The 21,585-nt window shown below is 37.9% G+C and overlaps 1 protein-coding gene across 1 annotated transcript in view; it reads right to left on the minus strand.

The window, feature by feature from the left end:
- Positions 1 to 13,026, minus strand: part of ITGA1 (integrin subunit alpha 1) — a 205,327-nt gene extending 192,301 nt beyond the window's left edge. The window contains 1 exon segment of the mRNA XM_007486289.3: positions 12,189 to 13,026. Coding sequence (XP_007486351.2) covers positions 12,189 to 12,246 — 58 coding nt within the window. The 5' untranslated portion in view covers positions 12,247 to 13,026.
- Between the last annotated feature and the right edge of the window lie 8,559 nt (positions 13,027 to 21,585).

Consider the following 21,585-nt stretch of genomic DNA (forward strand, 5'->3'; position numbering starts at 1 on the left):
TTTATCATGTAGCTATGAATATTTTTATTTAGAAATGACTGAAGGCCTAATAGCTATACCAGATTTGTTTCCAGGTGTGCCCAAGGAAGTCCTGTGTTTCTCTTTACCTGTCAGAGGTAATGCTTGTGGGCCCTGAGAATCTCAGGGGTGAGGAACTAATGAAGAACTGTTTGCTGAATAGAGTTTCATACTGCCTGCTTATGGAATGTAGTTAGGAGACAAGCTAGGGGCACAAAAATAGTTTATTCCCCTATATAATGCTGTAATCTGTTTGGACATAAGCACTTTAGCTAATGACCCAGAGGATCAAACATTTTCCTGGTGAATGATAGTATATTTGGAGAACTTGAAAGGTTATTGTCCCTTGGCAGTAGTTTCAATAACTTTATAAATCCCTTCACATTCTTCTCTTCTTGTTAATTTTTTCCATCCAGTTGAAGAGACTAGCATTATCTTTGTGGATGATCTAAAATGCTGCTTTAGAAAAACATACATGTGAAAATATTTGCATTTACTAAATCACAGCTTTTTAAAAAAAATCCTTACCTTCTGTCTTAGAATCAATACTAAGTATTGGTTCCAAGGCAAAAGAGTGGTAAAGGCCAGGCAAAAAGGGTTAAGTGATTTGACCAGGGTAACACAGCTAGACCAAATTTGAACCCAGGTCCTCCTGACTTCAGATCTGTCTAAATACACTGTCTCTATCCACTATACTACCTAGCTGCTCCCAACATTGTTAAAAAAAGATTATGAAATAAACCCATTGGCCTTTAGATTACTTGCTTCATCAATTGAATATCCTATATAAATTTCCTATAGAAATATAGCCTGATCTCAAATAGTTCAACAATTTGGGACATATTTTTCCTAGGAGTTTAACCCTTACTATAGAAGATATGGAATCTATGTCATGATGTTTATTTAAAATCAATTAAGCTTAATTCTTGAATTTACTCTGGTGAAAAATGTGTCAAGCTTATTAACATTACCATTTACAGATTTTGTTAGTGACATCTATTGACACTATGATTAACACTCAAATGCAAAACTAGTTGAAAGAAGTTCCTCTATTACTTTTTAAATGGTTCTAGTTATTATAGTTACATTTTAATATTTTCTTAAAATAAAGATTTCAAGAAACAGCAGGTCTCAGTTTTGTTGTTTAAATTTAAATTGGACTCTGACTCAGTCTTTTGTCAACTGAGTCTTTTTTTTTGCAGCAATTTTAATTATGTCTGTCACTTATTCTAAAATTAATTTTATTTTGGAGTTTTACCCTTATGAAAACTGGTTATAAAAAGTTTAGTGATGTCACCTCCAAGAATTTTTTATTAGACAGCACTCAAAACTGGCATTGCTGTAGCATTTTAGCAATGGATTTGGAGTCAGGAATCTCAGGGGCCTGATTCCACCTCTCTAAATACTTTACTATGTGATCCTTCTGAGTTTCATTTTTCTCATCTGCTTATTAAGGGAGTTGTAATATAAAGAAGGAAAAACTTGAATAAAGTATAGCATAATTATCTGATTTCTATATTAACAGGTCACTGTCAAATTCAATAAACTTCAATAGATTACTTTTTCCTCAGATAAAATATAATGTCCTTTCCAGGTTTTTAAAAGCTAGACTCTTAAAAAAATCCGGTACAAACATATCTTTTCAGTCTCCTTATATGACTCCTCTCTTCCCACATTATATGGCTCAGAAAAACTGACCATTTCTGTATTCTTTCCATATGGGCCTTCATATCTCATCTCTGTGCCTTTGCACTGGCCATCCCCATACTTGGAATACATTCCCTCCTCCTTAACCCCCTCCCTTAAATCCATGTTTTAATAACATCTGTAAGATGGAAAAGCAAGGCCTGGGAAAATGGGGTTAAGTGACATGCTCAGTGTGACACAAGCAGGTCGTATCTGAGGTCATGTTTGAACACAGGTGCTCTTGATTCCAGGCTTGGAATTCTATCCACTGGGCCACTTGGCTGCCCCAAATCCCTCCCTTCCTTTGAGATACAACTCAAACATCACTTTGTATACAAAGTCTTTTCTGATCCCACAATTGCTAGAGCTCTCCTTTACTTATTACTTTATATTTACCTTAATTGAATTCATTTTGTATTTATTCTCTGTGTTTTCTCATATGTGTTATTTCCTCCAACTGAATATAAGTTCCTTCGGAGTTAACATATTTTTTCATTAAAAAAAAAATTTATACATATATACACAAACTCTCCCCCCTCCCCCAGCTCCTAGCACAGGGCCTTTAATAGATGTTTGGTTAATTAGTTAATTCATTAATTGAATTGACTAAATTTGGCCAGGAGAAGAGTTAAGAAGATGTATCATCTCCCTCTTTTTTTTTAGAGGTGGGAGACTATGCATGTGCAATATTGCTATTTTGGTTGGTTTTGCTGAACTTGTTTTTCTCTATTTTTCAATACTTCTTACAAGAGATAGATATCAGCTGGATAGGAAAGAAATATTATGAAGTGAAGTCTATCAATAAAATATGCTTTAAAAATAAAATAAATGAGTTAGATGAGATAATCTCTAAAATTCTTTTCAGTTCTCAAATACCATAATATTCACTTTAAGGATTAAGTACTGGACTAGGACCAGATCGTGGCTAATTTTGAGCCTGCCATTTACTAGCTGTATAAATCTAAGCAACTGGGCTTCAGTTTTCCTTGTGTAAACATGGGTATTATAATATCTTTAATGACTGCTTCATGAGGTTATTATGAAGAACCAAGGGAACAAATATATGTGAAAATCCTTTGTAAACTCATAAATTCCCATACAAACATAAAGTTTACACGCATGTATTTTTGGCAGGGAGTCAGAATTCTGGAGTAGTTATGGCGACCTGCCAAATCGATCACTTTGAAATGATCATCGGATTCCTTTTTGGGACAGTGGCCACTGGTGTGGCTAAGGAGTGTGACTAATCTATTCCCTGGCTTCTCTTGGCATTGCTCCTTTTAGGCTTAATTGGGTATGTGGAGTGGAGAACTGCTGCTTGCTTGCCAGAGATTGACAGATTAAAAGTTGGAAGGGACCTTGGAGACCATGGAGTCCAATCCCTTCATTTTTGAAGGTGAGGGAACTGAGAATGAAAGTTCAAGTGCTTTGTCTAAGGGCATAAGCTAATAAGTTCATATAATCATAGGATGAGAGAATGGATTTTAGAGGTGATCAAGTCCAAACCCTCTCCTGGTCCAAGTATAATCCTCCATCTGCTACTGTACTTTCATTGTAGAGGCACAATCTCTCCTGCTGTAAAGATACTGTGGGAGGCTTCATGCATACAAATGGAAACTGGCTCCCCTTGAGTTCACAAAGACTTGGGTTCAATTTGTCTTTCATGGACACCAAAAACACTAGGAGATTACATTATGCTGGTCTCTTAGGTATTAAAACCAAAAAGAATAGGTAAATTTCAAAATCACTATTTAAGGAGAAACTAGGTAGCAGAGTGGATTAGAGTATTTGATCTGGAATCAGGAAGACTTGAGTTCCAATCCTACTTTAGACAATTACAGTGTGGCCATGGAAAGTCACTTAACCTCTGTTTGCCCATTTCCTCATCTGTAAAATAGGCTTACTAATAGTATCTACCTAGCAAGGTTGTGAGGATTAAATGAAATAATATTTAAAAAGGGCTTTGCAGAGTACCTGGCACATAGTAGGCACTATATATATAATGCTAGCTCTTGCCATTTTTATTTAGAGACCTCTTTTAAGGTATGAGAGGTACTTGGATGAGTAATGATCAGATTAAACCCATATTATTAATGAACAGATAGCAAATATTGCTTTAGCTAGCATTTATATGGCTCCCTAAGAATTGAAAAAAGGGCAGCTAGATAGCACAGTGGATAAAGTGCCAGATTTCTTTAGGATAATTAAAACTATTTTGAATTTTTGAAATTTATCTTTCTGATTTTTAATAGAATCTTAGTTAATGAAAGGCATTCACAAAGAACATACAGCATAATACATGCTATACATGTATATATCTAGTATATAAGCTGTTGCTATTTCATGAGGATGGAACCTCTAAATGTTTTCCTTTTTTTTTTCAGAACAAGAATTTTAACTTAGCTTTCCAAAATTGTAGTCCCTGCTGTCACCATGCTCATTACAAAATAAAGAAAAAAATTAAAAATCAAAAATCTTCCTAATCAAATGGAACTTGGGAATGGTGATGCTCTGAAATGAAATCTTTATATAAATGAGGAAAGAGACCTTCCTCCTCACCCCCTCCCCTCCAGAACTAGATTCTGGGTAATCTACAAATTAACTGAGATTTGACATGTGAATGAGCTGAATGAATTCACTTGTAAAGCATGGATAAAGATGTAATCAAAAAGATCACCTTCCTGAATTCGAATTTGACCTCAGATACTAGCTGTGTGACTCTAGGCAAGTCATGTAACCCTACTTGCCTCAGTTTCCTCATCTATAAAATGAGCTAGAGAAGGAAATAGCAAACCACTCCAGTCTCTTTGTCAAGAAAACCCCAAATGGGGTCACAATCAGACACGACTAAATTGACTGAACAATAAAAAAAAGGATTGCAAATCTTTTTGTGAATGTTATATAATTTTATCTTCATAGCAATAATAGTAAGATTATGGATTGGGACTTTTGAAGAGAGCTGTCCACACATCCCTTCCAAGGATTTCTCTCTGTCTCTCTCTCCCTTACTTGTCCCTGGACTCCTATATTCAAGTTTTTAGTTAGCCTGAGAATAGGAATGAAAAGGCAGTTGGCAAGAAAGAGGGATCAAGGCTGAGAAGCCTTGAACAACTAGCCTTTGGAGGACCAATCTGCTAGAGGGGTTAATTGTAGGACTTGCCTGTTTACCCACTTTCCTACCTGATATCCTTGTCTCCCCTTCCCTGCTTGAACCCCAATAAATCACCTGATATTTAAGATTTAGGTCTGGGCCAGTCACTAAACAACATAGTTAAAGGGATTAAAGATTTGGGAGGGTCATCCCTCTCCCCAAAAGGGGGTTGACTTCTAGATCTCAGGGATTCAAGATTGCCTGACCCAAGGAACTGACATCTCTCCTTGGCAGTTGAATAGTCCTAAAATCCTGAAAGGGACTGACAGTTGATGTCCCTGGGGGAAGCAGGCATTAAGAAATCATCTTGCCTCTCAAGGATAGATTGGACCTCAGGAACTCTGGGTTCCTCTGAGGGGGGCATCTTGTCATGTCACTAAGGCATTCCCTCCCTAGTCTCCTGTCTTCCATCTCCCAGAAAACATTCTCTGGGGAGACATACTCCCCTTTCAAGGAGACAAGATCTGGCTATCTCCCATGAGAAGGAGGAAGAAGAAGAAGGATCTCTTCACTCTCTCAACCCCATTTCCCCTTTCTCTCCATCATCATTATCCCTTCCATTCTTCTGCATTGCACTTTCCAATATCTATCATTATATCTGCTATGCTACCTAGCTACCTGACAAAAAGAAACTTCTGTGACACTGGGTTTCTTTGTTAGTACTGAGAATAGAGTACTGAATGAGCTTGGAGTCTGAAGACCTGAGTTCAAATTAATTCTCAGACATTTACCAGCTATGTGACCTTGGGTGAGTCACTTAACTTCTGACCACTCCAGTGACCTTGGCTGTAAAATGAAGATAATAATAACACTACCTCCTGGGGTTTTTGAGAGGATTGGATTAGATAAGATTTGCAATGTGCTTAACACAGCACCTGGCACATAGTAAGGGCTAAATAAATACTAGCTATTATTTTTTTTTCCTGATGTTTTAGTTGGAAGCCTAGAATTCCTGCCCAAGAGCACCAAGGGACCAGAGGATGAACTTATAAAGAGGAGTATAATTTGTTCATAGGTTATACTGAACAATTTGTTTCCTAGTATATATAGATCTGTCCCTCATAACTATCCATACATAGCTCCCCATTACCTGCTACATAAAATCCAAATTCTAATTTAGACGCTCTCTCAATTCATTAGATAGACAAGCTATGTTAGATGATAATTTGATCAATTAGTACATATACATAGACAACTTAGGATATGGTTTGGCTATACTTAAGTTGGGATGGTATCTTATGGGATCATTGTAGTATCCCTTCTGGAATATTTCTTATGCCAATTTGAAAGGAATCTATTAGGTTTTTGAATAGACTACTAGGAAAAGAAGTGATTATCTCCCTGAGTCTTGGCTCTGGGAATCTTGAGGGAGGTGGATCATTTTCCAATCTCTGTATCCCAGAGGTCACTTTATCAAGATAAAAATTGCTCTGATAGTAGATCTTAAAAATATAAAAAGCTTTGGCACAATGATTAAAAGTTGGTTTAGATGACTATTTTTGAGGTGGTATTAGAGATGAATAACTCCTAAGTTTCTCTGAAAGTCTATACCATCCCCACACTACCCTCCAGGAAATGAAAAAAAAAAAGCCAGTTAAATTCATTGACATTTCTTAATTCCCCATTTTTACTTTCTTTGACAGTGACTACAGTTTTCCTAATCACACACAATAATGAATGGACAATCTACTCTGATGTTAGAACTGTAATACTAATTTTTAAAATATTGATAAATTTGATTTCTTCATAAGGATTTAAATTATACAATTTTGGTTTTGGCAAGATTTCAATATCAGTCTCCTGATCATTTTTTCTTTATTTTGTAAAACCACATCACAATTTGAAAAATTGTAACCTGAAAACAGAATTACTGATGGCAAAGAAACACAAATGGGAGGAGGGAGGGAGGGAGGGAGGAGCTAAAGATTAGGCCAATTTGGAAAGAAATCACAGAAGAGGCAAAAGAGATGGACAATGATGAGCTTTCATGAGAATTCGTGAGCTACCCGAAATAGCTTTATTTGTAACATTGTTAGGCAGGAAACAAAGTTGTTAGCTAATCTTTCTCACTGTTACTCTTCTTGGTTCTGCACTCAAAAATCTGGGAATGTACCACTTGATTTGAGACCATTCTAATTGCTTCTTCTCATAAATTATTTGAAACATTAAATTATATAGAATCAGAGGATCTTAGAATGAAGATTTTAGGAAGTGAAGTTGGTGGCCATTTAGCCAAACTTGAATGAATGGCCCTTCTATGAAATCTTAGACTAGTTGACATGCAGTCTATCCCTGAACGTTACCAACGATGAGGAATTCATTATTTTAAGAGAGTCCATTTTTGAACACTTTAAATAAAACTGAAATGATCCTCTTTGTACCTTCTACCTTAGCATTAGGTAAATGTAATCTTTCTTCTCGATAGTCATATGTGTGTATACATACACACACATAAACATATTGACTTAGTTTATTCAATTGATTCTCACATGATTTAGAATAATTTGACCATTTTGATTGCTTTCCTTTAGACATGCTTTAGTTTATCAAGTCTCTCTTAAAAGGTGGTATCCAGTAGTAAATACAGTATTTCAGATGTGATTTGACCAGTACAGAGTATTGTGGGGTTATCATTCCCTTGATTTGTACACTAGGCAATCTAAATTTGGATTAATTTGGAGGGAGGGGCCTTCACATTATGTTGCCTACCTTTGTGAAGCTTTCAGTCAACTCAAACCCTCAGATTTTTTTTTAAACCCTTACCTTCAATGGAGTCAATACTGTGTATTGGCTCCAAGGCAGAAGCGTGGTAAGGGCTAGGCAATGGGTGTTAAGTGACTTGCCCAGGGTCACACAGCTGGGAAGTGTCTGAGGTCAAATTTGAACCCAGGACCTCCTGTCTCTAGGCCTGGCTCTCAATCCACTGAGCCACCCAGCTGCCCCCTCCCAGATCTTTTTTAGTTGACTTACTTTCTGGCTATTCATCTTCATCTTGTATATAAAACTTTTTGAACAAAAGTGTAGGACTTCACATTTATTCCTATTAAATTTTGTGGGGTTTTTGTTTGTTTTCAGCTTCTTAATTCTAGTTATATCAAAAAGATATATTAGAAAATCCTCCCATTTTATATTATTATCTATAAATATGCTATTTGCTATTTTTTTCTTCACCAGAGTTACTGATAAAGCTTTTAGAATAGAAGAGGACTTAGGACAAAGACTCCCCTCCAAGTAAATATCAATCTATTAATAAACACATTTTTGAATAAGAACATGAAACCATTGCATGTGAATTATTTTTGCCCATTGTTAACAGTCCTTCCATCATTTTGGCCCATCATTCTGATAAGTAGCCTTACTTCCTGACAATTTCACTAATATCCCTAAAAACTTTCATTTTGAGCAGGAAACTTCATGTGTAGAAGGTCTCACTCAAAGACTTGCCTAAATAATTTGTGAGCTACATATAGAATGACAGTACTAAAACTATATTTGCATTATTTTTATTTTTATAAAAACCCTTACTATTCATCTTAGAATTAATACTGTGTATTGGTTCCAAGACAGAAGAGTGTTAAGGACTAGGCAATGGGGGTCAAGTGACTTGCCCAGGGTCACACACTTAGGAAGTGTCTGAGGCCAGGACTTCCCATCTCTAGGCCTGGCTCTTAATCCTCTGAACCATCTAACTGTCCCTTATATTTGCATTTTTAAAAGTCAAATTCCCCCCCCCCTCCCATATTTGACAGTACTAGCCTGAGATATAATCAACTAAGCTAATAATTCCTTACTGGTCACAAAATTATTTAAGTACAGTATCTAAATTGGGAATACCTCATGTCTGGAGAATGTGTTAAAGGATGTTGCACATAAGGAAGAACTTCTTGAGCAACAAAATGATTAAATACTAGATTAGACTATTGAGGAAATGGGTAGTAATTGCAAGATTCAGATGATAGAATCATAGATAATAGATTTAGAACCTTTTATTGACCTCCAAGGCCCCTTCCAGCTCTAGAATTTGATTCTATGAAGAGAATCACAATAGTTTTGTTAGGCAGAGATTAATTCAACCCATTATTTTACAGATGGGGAATCCCAGGCTCAGAGAAGGTAGGTGACTTTTCTAAGGTCATTTAGGTAGTAAGTAATGGAAGTTCAGTGTTCTCTCTGCTGTACCAGAACAGCACAAACAAACCACTTCAGTAAGATTTAATCATTCTTCTCTTTCTTTACCAGAAGAACTCTTGATTATTTGAGTGCCTCACCCTGGGCTCAACACTGCAATGGTTTAAGACCCAGGGCTGCAAGTGGTCCTCCAAACTTCAGAGGTCTGATCTAACCAGATTGAAATGTAATTGGGAAATGTTTAATAAAATAAATAAAAACAAAAGAGTATAGATAATGTTACTTTATGGTTTTCTAAGTCAATATATCACATGCAAGGATCCACTTTTATTTCTCAATACAAAAGAAATATAAAATGTAGCACCTACTCACTATTAGTCTGCAATCTTGTTTGGATGGGATATAACTTACACAGTGAGAAACTGAATAGAATAAGACTCTACATAGTAAATTATGGATATTTAAATTTACAATGATAGTACATAAAAAGAAGAGATAAATATGACCTGAAAATCTTAGAGAGCTTTTATACTGAAGAATAGCCAATGTGTAGAGGGGTGAAGAGGCAGAAAGGAGGCAAATAGAATAAAAAACACATGCATGGTGGAAGAAAAGAGGACACTGTTTCTGGGAGTGGGTAGAGGGGAAAGGATGATAAAATCATCAGCCTGAGTGGCTGGGGGTTTATTACCTTGTGCTACTCCTTGTGCTACATGAGACAAACCAAGGCAAGCCACTGTGCCTCGGTTTTGCCATCTTTAAAATGAGAGGATTATGGGTTAGGTATTTCTGGAGTCCTTTCCAACTCCAGATTCTATGAACTTTCTACATACTAGAGAGGAAATATTGGCTAGATCATGTGAGATAAGATCACAGAGGGCTTGGAATGTTACAAGGAAGAATTTGGACTTCAACTAATAGGCAATAGGGAGTTATTGCAGATTTTTTACTAAAGACCTATTATGATAAAAGTAACATTTTGAGAATATTTATCTGACAAAATCATACAGGCAAGATTATATGTAAGGGTAGAATTTAGAGACAGAAATCAGTTACTAGATTAATACCAGAGTTTATTTATGAGAGCCTATGCTAGAGAAGTTATCATTGCAGTGGAGAGGAAGAGATACATTAGTGAGATATTATTGAGGAAGAATTGATGGAATTTAGTGAGTGATTGGATATAAAGGATGAAGGAATTGGAGAGATCAGAAGAGGAATAAGATGAACTAAATCTTTGGGGATTCAAATTGTTAACAGTTGTGTCTTCATTTAGGGAATCTGTTGATGACCAAGCTTTTCCTTAATTTGTCTTTTCATAGGATTAGGCATAATGTTATTGCATTTGTTATAATAATTTTTAAAGCTTTCATTAAATATACAAAACTTCTTAAGAAAATAATTAGATATAATGAATGTTATTTACCTTTTGATTCTTATTTGAATATGGAGAAAATGCTATGTCATCTATAAAATGAGGGGGTTGGCCTAGATGGCCCTTGAGTTCCATTCCAGCTCTAAATCTGTGCTTCTATGATTCACTGATCTGTCATTATTTCAATTCTGTTAAGATGTATGTACACATCCATATATACATGCCTACATATACATGCACACGTATGTACAAGTGAGTAAATATATAAGTGATGGTATGTATACATTTATGTGTGTCTAGATAGGAAATTTCCCTTCTTATGGTTTTTATAAATAAATAAAACAACAAGAGAAGGATAGCTTCCTATCTAGATTGCCACCTTTACTGTGTATCTGGGTTCATTGATTATGAAAGAATTTCTGTATTCTCCTTTACAGCCAAGTGGAAACTAAAGCACAGGGAAAATAGAATTCATTAATTTTGAAGACATCACAGACCTTTGACATCTTATTTTGAGTAAAATGTAAAGTGGTCCTCACCATCTGTGATTCATTTGATAAAATTATGAGAATCAACTTTGTCAGTGGTAAAGATTGTCCTGGTCTTGAGCAACTCAGATACAATTAAGTATTTCCAAATATGTGTCTGTGTATAATGACGGTAGCTGGTAAATTAAAGAGCTCACTGGCTTGCAATGCGGTTCTTGTGTGACCATTGTTTATATTACTGGAAACTGCCTGTGAGTTGTTAAGTATGAGGATGAAGGGCCCACACACCACAGTAGTTCTATAAGCCCTGTAAGAGTCCTTTCCTTCCCTCATTCAACACCCTCAGGAAGATCCAAGCATCTGCTTGTTAATGATGTCATTCATCTATAAGTTCTCTGTACAAAAATTAGTAATGTCCCTTTCCTTTTCCTTCAAAAAATGTGCTCACAGATTAAAACAGACAACTAAAAATAGACCTCAAACACACACCAACAGATACATCTTAGAAAATCCTATAGGTGACCAGTAACTTTAGCAGGACAGCCTTTAGTAGCTCTAGAAGGACAGTCTGAGTGCCAGCTCCTCCCCCCAATTCTTCTTCACCTGTAGATTCCTCTATATTACTTACTGGGGAAGTGCTGGGGCAAACAGTAAAAAGATACTCCAGATAAGGGTTAAGGAGCTACTTTATTGCTTGCTTGCCTAATTCCTTTGCGGAGTTAACAGTTATACGTTCCCATTTCCTTCTCACTTTCATACGTTTTCTGGGTCCTCAGCTACTTCCACAACTTTCCCTCTCGGACCTGACCTGAAAACACAGCCTCGGCATCAGGAAAAATGAGCATATGTCTCTTTCCCGAGTCCTGAAGCAGAGAGAATTCTGAAAGCCGGATGCTACGGGAATACACGCTTTCGATTCATAAGCAACCTGAGCACAGAGATTGGAGTTTGGCATAGATTGCCTCCTGCCCCCAACTCAGCACCGCTCGCTCCGCCACCCCCCAAAAGTCACTCGCCAAACTCCTCACATAGACACGCGGTTCTTTTTCCATCCATCGTAAGAAGGCTTTCATTTCGAATCTTATTTTTACCTACTGTTTACAGTTTCAAACAGTCTGCCCTTATCCTCTAGCCCCAGAGTGAACAAATCCTCAGTCAAACCAAGCACAAAACACTCCTTTTTTGCTCGCGAGCCTGGCCACACGGGCTCCAAAACCTGAGTGCTTTTCCTGTCCCTCTTTTCTCCTATTTGCCCTCAATGCCTGCCTCACACCCTTATTCTTCACTTTAACTCTCAAGCAAAGAGTGGCGACGATGCTTAAAGAAAGATGAGATTTCTCACCGGTGAGTAGCCAGCATGCGACAGCGACACCTGGGCTGGTGCGGCGCTGGCGGGCCATGGCCAGGCTGGCACGGGCAGGAGAGGCACGGCAGGATCCCTAGGGCTCGGTGTCTCAGCTGGGACGCGCTGCTGGCTGCCCTGAACCAACAGAGTCCGCCGCGCTGCCTCTGGACTACTCCGCTAGCTGTCTAAGCTGCAGCCGCGGCAGCAGCAGTCCCAGCAGCAGCAGCAGTGGCAGGGTGATTTCCTGTGTTTTCGGCAAAAGCCTCTAAGTCCTCTCCACGCTTTTCACATCCAAGATGAATTGCCACATCGCCCCTCCCTTTTCGTACTTGGTCTTTGAAATTGCAACTGGCTGATTCCCAGAGTCTGTGCTCATGTACAAATAAAGCAAGCTTCCAGTCCGTGTTTAGGCTAAAGTCCACCGAGAAAGAGGCAAACCTTAAAGGGACATTTGCATTCCATTGAATGGGCGATCACCCTCCCCATGACACCTCCCTAGGGTCGTACGTATGCTAGTGAGAGCTAGAAGTTTAGGAAACTCTCACTGAAACTTCTGGGTGGCGCGGCTTCTCCAGCAAGCTCCGCCTTCACGCCCTTTCCTTCTAGTTAGGACCCAGAGACCCTCTTTGAAAGAATGTACACTGCAGTCTCACTCCTAGAGGTGCGACTCATTTCCTCAGGTCTGAAGCTGTCAAAAACATCAGATGCTGCCGGCAAAGCAAATATCATTTCTTCCATCTCCTCGGGACCATTTTCCTCACTGTCTCTACAAATTGTAAACCAAAATCCCCTCTTGTCTCCCCCAAATGGAGGCTTCCTGCCCTGACCACTGATTTCCCCAAAGAGTTATTTTCTTTGTTTTTATGAGTTTGCTTACGTAGTAGTTATTAAAAAGAAGGGGGTGGGGTGGGCGCAAGATATGCTATTCTTTAGGAAGGAAGACAAAAAGGAAAGGCAAGGGAAAAAAAAAAAACCAGGAGAGTGGGAAGGGAGAAAGACTAAGGCAACAGGAAAGGAAGAAAGGAAAACAAATTCCTTAGAGTAGGAATGTGTGTGGGCTTTTTTGTTTAAGATGAGTTACCCTGTTTGTATACTGCATCTGCTCCAAATCTCAGAGTGCTTGATCTTTCTATAGAAATGTATTAAGGACCTTTCTATAAAATTTTATAAATACAAAGTGCTTTAGACGATTTTTATGTGAGTCCTCATAGCCTCTCTTGGAGGAACAAAAGTCCTAGGAAATTCAACTGACTGTGCCCAGGATCATCCAGGTTGGACCCCATCAGTTGGAGACTGGGGACTAGAATCTAGGGATTAGACTCAATTAGAAACTAGGGGACTCAAGTCACCAACCTATCTGTTGCTTATCCAGTGGTTGATACTTTGGGTACAGACCCCAAGTCATTTTTCTTAGACCTTTTCTTTTTTTTACAACCATTGTGTTACTGAAGTCTGGAGGTTCCCAAAGAGAAGAAGGAAATTTAAAAATAATTGTTGGCATTTTTATATCACATTATGGTTTGTAAAGTGCTTTACCGACTTTATTCTACTTGATTTTCACAATAAACCTATGAGTTAAGGACTGCAAGAATCATTTTTGTTTTGCAGATAAAGAAACTCAAGGGACTTGTGGTCACACAGCTAAGAAGCATCTGAGACTCCAGCATTCTAGATATTCTCCTAGGCTACTGAAATAGTCTGAGTTGGAGTTTTAAAGCATTGAATCATTCACATGATTAACTTTATTATAGCTTTCATGGATGATTCCTGAAGGCTATACAGAGGATTTAATTTTCCAGTTCTGCATGTACATCAGTTTTATGATTTCTGTATAGTGGTCAGATGGGCACTAGACCCTTTATTTGGTCTGTCTTCTTTCCCCATTGAGGTGAAATGAAATAAACTGAAGTGAAGTTAGTTTATAAAAACAAGGGAACAAGATACATTGCAATAGAATCAAATAAATGAATCCAAGGTGGTTGTGCATTATTGCTGGACCAGAACATTTGTTGTTTCTTATGGGTACTCAAATGCTTCAATTTCGATTACTGGGAGTTCTGGTCAGAAGAGATAAACCAGATCTCCAGCTGGGGACTTGAACCATGGATTAGACAGCGCTCTCTCTCTCTCTCTCTCTCTCTCTCTCTCTCTCTCTCTCTCTCTCTCTCTCTCTCTCTCTCTCTCTCTCTCTCTCTCTCTCTCTCTCTCTCTCTCTCCTTCCCCCTCCATCTCCCCCCCTCCACATACACATTTTTGCTTAAAAACTGTTATTTCCAGGGTCAAGTTCACTTTTATATAGGAGTAAATTGGAACTTGCTCAAATAGACCAATCAATTATCACCAAGTATATGCATCTTGGAAATTAGCAAGTAATATAAATTAGGGTTTAATTTACTGTTTTGTTGATTGACTAGAATAAAGAAAGTGTTGGAGAAAATGTTTATAATGCAGATTGAACTTGGAAGTGTGCCATGAGTACCTGCCCCCTCACTTCCTCCAAGCTGATAATTAAGCCTTTACCTACCAGCCCACCCCTGCCTCTATGTGAATACTGAAGGAAAAAATCTCTTGGGAAGCATTAAATTAAGTTAATAAAGGAAAAGTGTTGACTTACAAATGAAAAAGGAAGGTTTTCTTTCTTCCTTCCTTCCTTCCTCTCTCTTTTCCTCTCTCCCTCTCTCTCTGCCCCCCTCTACTCTCCCACCCCCATATTTTCTCTTTCTTCCAGGGTGGAAGTACAGTGGCTCTCCAGGGCCTTGTGGCACTGCTCATCCACACTGTAGTTTGACCTGCTTATTTCCCATCTTGACTAGTTTGTCCCTTCTTGGTCAGCCTGAGGTCCCCTCCCCCTTCCTCTCTAGGGGTTTACTATATAATTGTACCAGATTTAGTGTGGACATCTAATTGGTTTTTTAGTCCTACAGAAGCTTAGAACTCCTGAGTTCAAGGGTTTTGCAAATCTTAACCTTTCTAGTAGAAGGGTTTACAGGCTTGCATACACCACTATATCCAGGAGTTTTCTTCTTGAGGGTCATACAGGATCATAGAATCATAGATTTAAAGCTGGATTATCTGATTTTATTTTACTATAAGGGAAATCATTTTAAAATATATTGGAATTTAGTTTGGGGTAACAATTTTTAGATATGTAAAAATAAATTCTGTCCAAAGTTTTTTAGATCCTTCTCTATCTTTCAGAAATTTATGATTAAATTTCAGCAAAAATACTATATGATATTACATTTTGCCTCAGACTAATAATCATTATTTATGTTCTTCACTCCCCATATACTTTCTTGCCTTATCTTTCTCTCTCTCTCTGAATATAGATACATGCATGTTTATGAATATACTATTTTAGCAAAACCATTAATAAGATCATAGCATCTCAGACTCAGAAGAGACTTTAGAGGTCATTGATATAACTTTTGCTTCTCTATTAATGACTGGGTGGTCAATCAGCCTGCACCTGAAGATTTCCAGGGAAATGGGAACTTACTATCTAATGAATCATTTCTTTCTACTTTTGCCTTTTGTTAATCATGAGAAAATTGTTCCTTATATTTACTTTAAAGCTACTTCTCTTCTATTTATAACTATTTTTCCTGGTTCTGGCAAAGCAAAACAAGCCAAGTCAATAAGCATTTGTTAAGCTCCTATTATGTGTCAGGCATAATGCTAAGCAGTGGGATATAAAGATAGGCAAAAGCCATAAAGAGTCTCTGCTCCCAAGGAGCTCAAAGTCTAATGGGATAGATAGCATGCAAACAACACAAAACAGCATACAAACAAGATATATGCAGAGCAAATTGAAGATAATCAAAAGAGGGAAGAGACTAACATTAAGGGGAATCAGGTAAGGCTTCTTGCAGAAGATTGGAGTTTAGCTGGGACTTCAAGAAGCCAGGGAAAATAAGAGATGGTGATGCAGGAGAGAATTCTAGGCTTGGTAAACAGTGGGTGAAAATACATGGAATCAGGGGATAAAAGTATCTTGCTCAAGAAGCAGCAAGGAGGCCAGGGTCATTGATTTGAAGAAAATGTGGATATGAGTAAGGTTCAAAAAGACCAGAGACTTAGGAAGGGATTAGCTTGTGAAGGACTTTAAAAGCCAAATAAAGGATTTGATATTTAATTCATTATGAAATAGGCAACCAATTGAAGTTTAGATGGGGGGCACAATATGGTTTGATGTGTACTTCAGTAAGATTAGATTGCCAGCTGAGTGGAGGATGGTCTGGAGATGGGAGAGGCTTAAGGCAAGAGGACCTCTCAGAAGACTACTGTAATAGCCTGGGGTGAAGTGATATGGATCCACACCAGGGGAATTGTCAGGAGATGTTCTCTGTTCTCCCAGAGAAATAGCATATCTTTGTAAAAAAGAATGTTATAAAGGTTAGAAACAAGATGTGGCAACTGATGCCATCATCCTTGAGTGGCTGGGAGGATTGTGGTACCTTTAATAGAAATAAGGAGGCCAGGAAGAGGGGAAGAAGATTTCTGGGAAAAGATACTCTGTTCAATTTTGGACATGTTGCACTTAAGATGTCTCTAGGACATCCAATTTAAGATGTATAATAAGCAGTTTGAGACAAAAGACTGGGAGTCTGGAGAGAGGTTAGGGGCTGGATAAATAAATCTGAGAATCATTTACAAAGAGATGATAAAAGAGATGGTAATTGAATCCACAGGAGCTGATGAGATCAGCAAGTGAAATATTATAGAGGGAGAGGAGGGCCCAGGAAAGAGTCTTGGGGGTCCAGGGGGTGGGACAATCACGATTAGGAGGCAAGACCTAGATGAAGATCCAGCAGAGCAAACTAAGAAGACATTAACAAATCTAATCTTTCTTCTTTTCTCCAGATGGTCAAACACAGGAGGATAGTTTTCATATCTACCTCATCCCCACCCACCATTCTTTTCTTTTCTAGTCTAAAGATCCCCAATTCCTTTAAATGATTCTAGTACTTCACTTTTGTCAAATGCTGTTTCATGACATGAAGGTCCAGGTACTCTTCAGGATATTTTCTTGTTCACCTGACTCATATGTCCAAATCCAGAGAATATTGGAAAATATTATGTCCTGTGTATAATCTATATCCCTCTCTCCATATATCACCTGCTTGTGTATCCTGAGACTAGGTCCCTATTTGCAAATAAATCCTTCAAAACATTAGTGGTAGCTCAGTGTCACAGAGGATAGAATGCTGGGCCTGAAGTCAAGAAGACCTGAGTTAAAATCTGGCCTCAGACACTTACTAACTGTGATCCCAGGCAAGTCACTTGTTTGAGTTCCATCACTTCTACGCCGGATAAGGAAATGGCAAATCTCTGAGTCATGAATAGCTGGACATGACTGAAATATCAGAACAACTTCAAAATATTGGAGAGTAAAATTTTATTTAAAATGAAGAGGGCTGGGGGCAGCTAGATGGCTCAGTGAATTGAGAGCCAGGACTAGAAATAGGAGGTCCTGGGTTCAAATGTGTCCTGAGACACTTCCTAGCCATGTGACCCTGGGCAAGTCACTTAACCCCCATTACTTAACCCTTACTGCTCTTCTGACTTGGAACCAATACACGGTATTGATTCTAAGACAGAAGGTGAGGGTTTAAAAAAATGAAGGTGGAAAAGATAAATCATACAATGTGAAACTATAAGCCTCAAAGATAAAGTTCCAGTCAGTTCAATCCTATATTGGCCAGCAGTTTCTTGAATGTTCAAAAGCATCTCTGTTGGGCTAATAACAACAGCAACACAAACAAACAGCAACAACTAGCATTTAAATAATGCTTTAATGTTTGCAAAGAACTTTAAAAATATTAACTCGTTTCATCCTTATAATATCTTATAACAAGTAGGTGATGTTATCAACATCAATATCAACAACATATTATCAGCATTAGAGATGAAAAAACGAGGGCAGATTCTAGTTAAGTGACTTGCTCAGGGTTATGTAGCTATCAATCAACCATTTATTAACTGACTATTTTGTGCTAGGCACTATGCTAAGCACTGGAGATTTAAAAAAAAAGAGAGAGACAAAATAAAGTTCAATCCTTCAAGGAACTTACAGACTAAGTAGCTGAGGACAAATTTAAGCCAAATTTTCTTAGCTTCAGGACCAACACTGTACTCACTTTGCTATTTGTGGGCTCTTCAATATCACTCCACGGTTGTCACTATTTCCCCTCCAGGCCCTTTTCCCACAGTCTTTCGCTTCGAGGCACAGTAGATAGAGTTCTGGGCCTGGAGTCAGGAAGACCTGAGCTCAAATCTGGATTCAGACACTTTTTAGTTGTGAGATCCTGAGGAAGTCACCTAACCCTGTTTTCTTGAGTTCCATTATCTGTAGAATGTGCTGGGAAAGAGGGATTAGTTATTGTCTTCGGCTCCATCACCTTCAATTCATATTCCTTTGACCCAACAATTTCTTCTGGGTAAGATAAGGGAAGGGACAAATATTTGGCTGTCATGACAAAATTATGGTGTGGTTTCAAGGACTTTCCCTATCCAACTTTCTCGCTTTAGAACTTTTCCAACTTGTCAATCCCTTTTCTAAAAGGTTGGCAATGGAGTAGAAATTTTCCAAATGAATAATTTTGTAGTAGCCCAGAGTCTACATTCATTATATTTCCCCAAACAATTCATTAAATGATTTTTCTACACAGCCAATCAGGTCCTCAGAGGGACTGGATATTTAAGTGGGAGGCTACAATCTCACAAATCTTTGTCTGAATTGGGGTGTTCTTGTGGAAGCTCTAAATATAGCTCCTCAACTTTTTTTTGATAGGAAATGTATCACCTCCAAGACATTTAAGATGTTCTCTTTTTTGAGGGTTCGGGGTGATTGGTGTTATCCTCGATTTCTGCCTTTAGATCTCTGCTTGAGCATAGATGTAAAAGTGTGTAGAGTAAGTGATTGGGTGTTATAAGGCACTATTGTGTTGTCTTCCAATTTTACTCAAGGTTAGCTACTGAAAGGTATGCAGAGGATCTTATCTGTGATTTTGGGCACAAAGGGGCTATTGGATAGTTATATATTGTTATTCTTAGGGAAAAAAGGAGAAGACTCTCTCTGCTTATTTTAGGATGAAAGTAAATAAAGCAAGAAACAATGAACAGTTCTCGGATGCTAGCCAACTGATAGAGGCACAAATCTTCCCAGGGAGTTCTGCCACTTAGAGTGTCTGCCCAGGGCCAGTCAAATGACCTTGGGTTATTTTCTCAAATGAGGATCAAAGATTTTTGGAAGGGTTTATGGCTTCTCTCTCTCCCTCCCTCTCGGTCTGTCTGTCTGTCTGTCTATCCTCTCTCTCTCTCTCTCTCTCTCTCTCTCTCTCTCTCTCTCTCTCTCTCTCTCTCTCTCTCTCTCCCTCTCTCTCGGGAATCTACATAGGAATGCTTACTTAGATTTTTTTAAGTGGGGGAAGACAACCTTCTCATACACAAAGATCCTAACCAGACAGGGAAGGGGTCTTAATGACCTCTTTAGCCATATATAAAGGGCAGCTAGATGATGCAACAGACTTGGAACAAGACCCCAGTTCAAGTTAGGCCTTAGACAGTTACCTCCAAGTAACTGTAAAATGGCATAAAATTTCAAATCACTCCATTATCTTTGGCAAAAAGATGTCATAAAGAGTCAGACAAGACTGAATGACTAAACAGCAATGTACAAAATGTGTATGTGCACATATCTATTCTATAGTAAACAAAAGTGCTGCATTTATTCTCCAGAAGGAAAACTTACTTACAGTTACAAAATTTGAAGACAAAAATATATTTTTATGCATATAATAAAAATGGTCATAGAAACCACTAACCAGACATTGTTAAATGAATCACGGAAGTCATGGTTTAACAAGCAGGCTCCACAATACTGTGTCATACTATTGACTCAGATAGTTTCTTTTCCACTAAAACTGCCAGGCCTTTTTCAAATGAATTTTTGTCTTGTTGGGCCTCTCCTTTCTTGTACTTGTCAAGTTGTATTTTTTTCTAAACTGAAGTATAGGACTTCTTAGGTATCCTATCAAGCTGTACCATATTGGATTTGGCCTCTCATTAGCCAAAAAAGGGAATGCAATTTTAAAATGAATTAATAAAGATGTAATGATGAGAGTGAAGGAACCCAAACACTTTCTTCAATTTCCTCATTTATTTTTTAAAAAATGATGGAATTAGACGTAATGGCCTCTAAATTCCATTCTAATCTAAGTCCAGAATACTATGATAATTCTGCTTTGTTCTTATCTGAACAGACCACATTGATGGTTAGGTGTGGTGGAACATGGCTATAATCTCTGCTACTGGAGGAGGCTGAGGCTGATGGATTGCTGAATTGCAGTAAAACTAAAAAAAAAAAAATTAGTGTCTATACTATCTGTTACCAACGTGGAGGACCCCTAGAAGGGAGTGGCATTAGCCTACCTAAGAAGGGGTGAAAAAGCCCAGGCTGTAAATAAAACAGGTCAAAGCTCCCATGTAGATCATCAGTAGGATCAGGTCCATGAATAGCCTCTGAATTTCTAACCTCATTGAGCCTGGGAGATAGTCTTGAAAAAGATACTGATATGCTAGATAATATCCAGAGGAGGGGATGACCAAGATGGTGAAAGACCTTGAGATTACAACATATGAAGACCAGTTGGAAGACCTGGGATATTTAACTCACAGAAGATTTAAGCGGTATGTGATTCTTTTTTTTTTTCTTAAGTACTTAGTAAATGCTAATGCACTCCTTTATTCGATATCAAATACTATAATCATGTAAAGGAAAATAACATTAAAAATAGTAGAGTTCCAATTGATTACAATGAATAGTTTTGATTTCAGAGAAAAGAGAATATAAGGCACATCTCTTAGCAGAGAGGAGAGAAGTATGGTGTGGAATGTGTACATTGTCAGGTTTGCTGCTTTGGTGGTTGGTTATCTTTGACTTTTTCTTTGTTCCATACACGGGTTCAACATGAGAGACCTATGGTAAGAAATCAGTATAATGTGAATAAAAACAATAACAACTCCAAAGGCAGCAATTTTTTAAAAATGTTAAAGGAAAAAACAACCCAGAAATGTAGCTCTGAAGCTTATATGGAAGAGGTTGCTGGCTGGGGTGTACATTTGGGAGTCATTTCCATTATTTTCTTTTATTTATTTGTATATTTCAAAATACCATTAAGGACTTCTCAAGGAACTAGAAGAAAAGTTTCACACCTATATTGTTTTTTTTTTTTTAAGAATTTTTGTCAGCTGGAAGAAAATGTTCAGTTAAGTTTTCCTTGTGGGAGACCTTGTTCTGCAGTATATTCTCAATCTGGATTTCGATATTATTCTAAATCACGTCTGTGCCTTCATTTTCTATTCTTTCATCTGTGTACCCTTGTGAGTTTAT

This window comes from Monodelphis domestica, chromosome 3 (assembly GCF_027887165.1).
Source record: "Monodelphis domestica isolate mMonDom1 chromosome 3, mMonDom1.pri, whole genome shotgun sequence".
NCBI classification, from domain to species: domain Eukaryota; kingdom Metazoa; phylum Chordata; class Mammalia; order Didelphimorphia; family Didelphidae; genus Monodelphis; species Monodelphis domestica.